General features: G+C 41.7%; 1 protein-coding gene across 5 annotated transcripts in view; it reads right to left on the bottom strand.

Annotated features, from left to right (window-relative positions):
- The window catches only part of LOC122548353 (misshapen-like kinase 1), a 298,781-nt gene that overhangs the window by 58,230 nt on the left and 236,200 nt on the right, over positions 1 to 4,351 (bottom strand). For all 5 annotated transcript variants that reach the window (XM_043686894.1, XM_043686890.1, XM_043686889.1 and 2 more), the window contains one exon: positions 768 to 853. In XM_043686894.1, the coding sequence (XP_043542829.1) occupies positions 768 to 853 (86 nt within the window). The remainder of the gene's footprint in view (positions 1 to 767; positions 854 to 4,351) is intronic.

Here is a 4,351-nt window from a genome sequence, read left to right on the forward strand (position 1 = left end):
AGTCTCTCCAACACCAATTCCTGTCAAATATAAATTCCCTTAAGTTCAGGTCCTTCAGCCACTATTACCTCAGGGAGATAGCTTGTGTCTTCCCCAGTGAACACAGATCTGAAGTACCAATTCAATTCTTCTGCCATTTCTTTGTTCACTGTAATATATTCTCCTGTTTCTGACTTCAAGGGTCCAAGTTTAGTCTTAACCATTTTTTTGCCTTTCACATACCTAAAAGAGCTTTTACTATCCTCCTTTATATTTTTGGCCTGTTTACCTTCGTACCTCATTTCTTCTCTGCGTATTTCCTTCTTAGTAATCCTCTGTTGTTCTTTAAAAGCTTCCCAGTCCTCAGTTTTCCCACTTATCTTTGCTATGTTATACTTTTTCTCTTTTATATGTTCCTTAACTTCCCTCGTCAGCCACGGCCATCCATGCCTTCTCCTAGGATCTTTCTTCCTTTTTGGAATGAACTGATCCTGCATCTTCTGCATTATACACAGAAATATCGCCATTGTTCCTCCACTGTCATCCCTGCTAAGGTATTGCACCACTGAACTTTGGCCAGCTCCTCCCTCATAGCTCCACTGTTCCCTTTATTCAACAGAACATTGTCACTTCCAATTGTATCCTCCCCCTCTTAAATTGCAGATTGAAGCTTATTGTATCTTCTCTGTTTCACTTACGCTTGATTTATCACTAGGTTGTCTGCCCTTTAAACCTGGAGGAATTGAAGAGAACAAGGAGACAAGAGAGTGTTAAATGGTTTTTATTACCTTGCACGCGGTGCCTGTCCGGGTCGATTTATCAGTGCACTACTGCTGTTCAGTGCTGTAGCTATGGAGGTCGTTCTTTGAGGAACCTTCAGCCAAAAAGAAACAATCTGTTCATGTTTAATTTCAATAGCAAATTTATTCTGAACAAAATATGAAGTTAGGCTGCAAGACTTCATTTTCAAGTCATGCTTCATGTATCAATTCCCTATTGGAAGGCCATTGTGACCTGGCATTTGTGGTGAATACTGTTGTATTTAAAAAATAAGCATTGTGATTAGATTAGATTACTTACAGTGTGGAAACAGGCCATTCGGCCCAACAAGTCCACACCGACCCACCGAAGCGTTATCCACCCAGACCCATTCCCCTACATTTACCCCTTCACCTAACACTACGGGCAATTTAGTATGGCCAATTCACCTAACCTGCACATTTTTGGATTGTGGGAGGAAACCGGAGCACCCGGAGGAAACCCACGCAGACACGGGGAGAATGTGCAAACTCCACACAGACAGTCACCTGAGGCGGGAATTGAACCCGGGTCGCTGGCACGGTGACTTGAACTTCAGGTAAGGACTGTCAGCCATTTGCTCATTTAGAGGTCATATCACGCAGGTGAAAATTATTTTAGCTTTATTAACAGTGGCCAATTAATTACGTGCACAAGACACAGGGAATTGAGAGTTTTGTGAGATAACCTGCGTAACAGCCCATCTGTTACTGAAGTCAATCTGCAAGATAATTTCAACTACCTTCTGTTAATAATTGGAGTTGCAATTAACACCTTTGTGGACAGTGTTAAAACGTTTCATTTAAATACACTCTCTCATCTCACAGAAAGAATTCAAGAGTAGTTGCTGTACAATGAGCAACTCTGGAACACAGTCACTACCAGTGCCGATATAACGGACAATTGTTTTGATGCAAGTGATTTTTTAAAAAATTTATTCATGAGGTGTGGGCATCACTGGCTGGACCAAAACTTATTGCCCATCCCTAATTGCCCAGAGGGCAGTTCAGAGTCAATCCCATTGCTGTGGATGTGGAGTCACATGCAGGCTAGACCAGGTAAAGATGGCAGTTTCCTTCCCTAAAGGACATTAGTGAGCCTGATTAATATTGAATTCAAATGCCATGATTTGATGGGATTTCAACCTGATCCCCAGAATATCACCCGGGTCTCTGGATTAATAATCTACCAATAATACCACTAAGTCATTGACATTTTGCAAGATGACCATGAAACCGTTGCTGATTGTCAGGAAAACCCATCAGGTTCACTAATGCTCTTTAGGGAAGGGAACTGCCATCTTTACCTGGTCTCGCCTGCTTGGGACTCCAGGTCCACAGCAATAGGGTTGACTTTTTACATCAGGAAAAAAGTAATGAGTTAAGAGTTAATCATTTTCCTTTGGTTGTGATGGATAAGATTAGAATATTGGTCCATGGCACTCAATGAAATTCCCCCACCGAAGTAACCTCCTCCAAAACTCCTCTCCGCTGAAAGCTGGATTTCTCTCACTTTGGTTCTTTTATTCACCCCTTATGTTCCTTGACATCAAACTACTTACCTTCAGCCGAGGTCCTAAGCTCCAGACGTCCCTGTTAAAACTCTCCTCCAAGATGCTCTTTAAAATCTACTTGTTTGAACAAGATGGATACTTGTCACTTGCCTAACTAAAATCTATCATGGTGTTTCGTCTCCAACAATGCTGCCAAGTAGCAGTAAAGGGTTTCCCTACAGATGAAGCATGACATAAATGCAAGCTGCTGTGACCTCAAAGTTTGTCTACACAAGCTGCTCACAAGTTTTAAGACAAAGGTGTTTCAAGAATCAAATCAGTGACTTTAAAATTTCTTAATAAAAATGTGGCACTTCTTAACACTGCAACTCTCCTATACCGAAGTGCTCGACAACATTTTTAATTCAGGTATTGGATTAACACCAACTCACAACCTTCAGACTCAACGGTGAACATACTAAGCCACTTTAAGGCTTTATTATCTATTGGCACCATTTAAAAGTGGCTCAGTCACAAGCAAGTCTGAGGCATACAACAGATGCTTCAATCCAAGGCAAAACACTGGGATCAGTCTCCATTCTGAGATGGCTAAATGGATCATTAGTGTAAACAGCCTTGGATGCAAACAAGCACAAATGCTTTTATTCTATAATGGGGCGGGGACATCACTGGGGACCAACACTCCTGACTTTTCTCTAACTGAGTGGTTTTCTAGTCCATTTCAGAAGGCAATTGAGAGTCAGCTATATTGCTGTGTGCCCAGAGTCACTTGTAGGCCAGAACAGGGAAGGACAGCAGATTTCCTTTCCTCAAGGACATTAGTGAACCAGATGGGCTTTTAACAACAACCAGTGCTAGTTTCATAGTCATGATGACTGAAGCCAACTTTCAATATCAGATGTGTTTTATTCAAGTTAAATTCCTCCAACTGTTATGGTGGGATTTGAATCCATGACCTCAGGATGTTAGCCTGGAATACTAGCTCAGTGACATTACCACCACACCAATGTCTCCCACAAATTCACATCAAAACATGCTCAAGGAACAGGAGGTGGTCATTAGGTCCATCTAGCCTATTCTTATTTTTCAATGACACCAAGACTGATCTATATCTTAATTCTCTTCACCCAATTTACTTCTTCAATTCTTAACAGATTTGCCAAAAATCAATCTCCCATTATTTGGCTCAAAGATGAGAAGGATGGCTTGTGTGGACGATAGAGATGTCAGTGATGCAGCAACAATACTCTTTCGAAATTGGGGATTGGGATTGGGATTCTGTTCAGATATATCTGCAACCACCTGATGCCATGTAAGACCGTGGCAGTGACTAATGAAACATGGCTGATGAAGCTTCACATCTGATCCTCCTTGCACCTGACCCGGGTGTGCTCTGGGTACTACAACATGGAAGAATAGATGTTAATCCCCCACCCTCATGATCTGAAACTCTCACGGGGGAATAAAATGCTGGGTGTTTGATTTATGTTTCAATTTATCACCAGAAAATGTCACAAAAGCTGTTCAAAAGCAGAACCAAATTGTGGTGTTTTGTAACATCTCAAATTTACATACTGATGCATTATTGATCCTATTCATGCCTTGTCCCTTCACCTGAATGGTCCTAATAGAACTTTTTCTTAGCCTTTAGTACATGAAGTACTAATCCCCAATGATGCATATGGGCAAGGGAAGACCAAAAGTAGCCTTCAGACGAAAGGAGTTAAGGTTTTGACACGAGAGAGCAAATGTAAGAATCATATCGCATTCCAGTATCATTTGGAAGCCATGCGCTCTGCCCTACCTTCATTAATGCTATTAAAAGCTCCCGACTACACATTTATTCGAGAAACTTCTTAAGTAAATTATACCATAGGTTTGTGAGAAGATTTGTAGCTCGGGTGCTCGTTGTTGTGGTTCTGTTCGTTGAGCTGGGAATTTGTCCCCTGTCTAGGTGACATCCTCAGTGCTTGGGAGCCTCCTGTGAAGCCCTTCTGTGATCTTTCCTCCGGCATTTGTAGTGGTTTGAATCTGCCGCTTCCGGTTGTCAGTTCCAGCTGT

The sequence above is a fragment of the Chiloscyllium plagiosum genome, unplaced genomic scaffold (assembly GCF_004010195.1).
Source record: "Chiloscyllium plagiosum isolate BGI_BamShark_2017 unplaced genomic scaffold, ASM401019v2 scaf_52, whole genome shotgun sequence".
Taxonomy (NCBI): Eukaryota; Metazoa; Chordata; class Chondrichthyes; order Orectolobiformes; family Hemiscylliidae; genus Chiloscyllium; species Chiloscyllium plagiosum.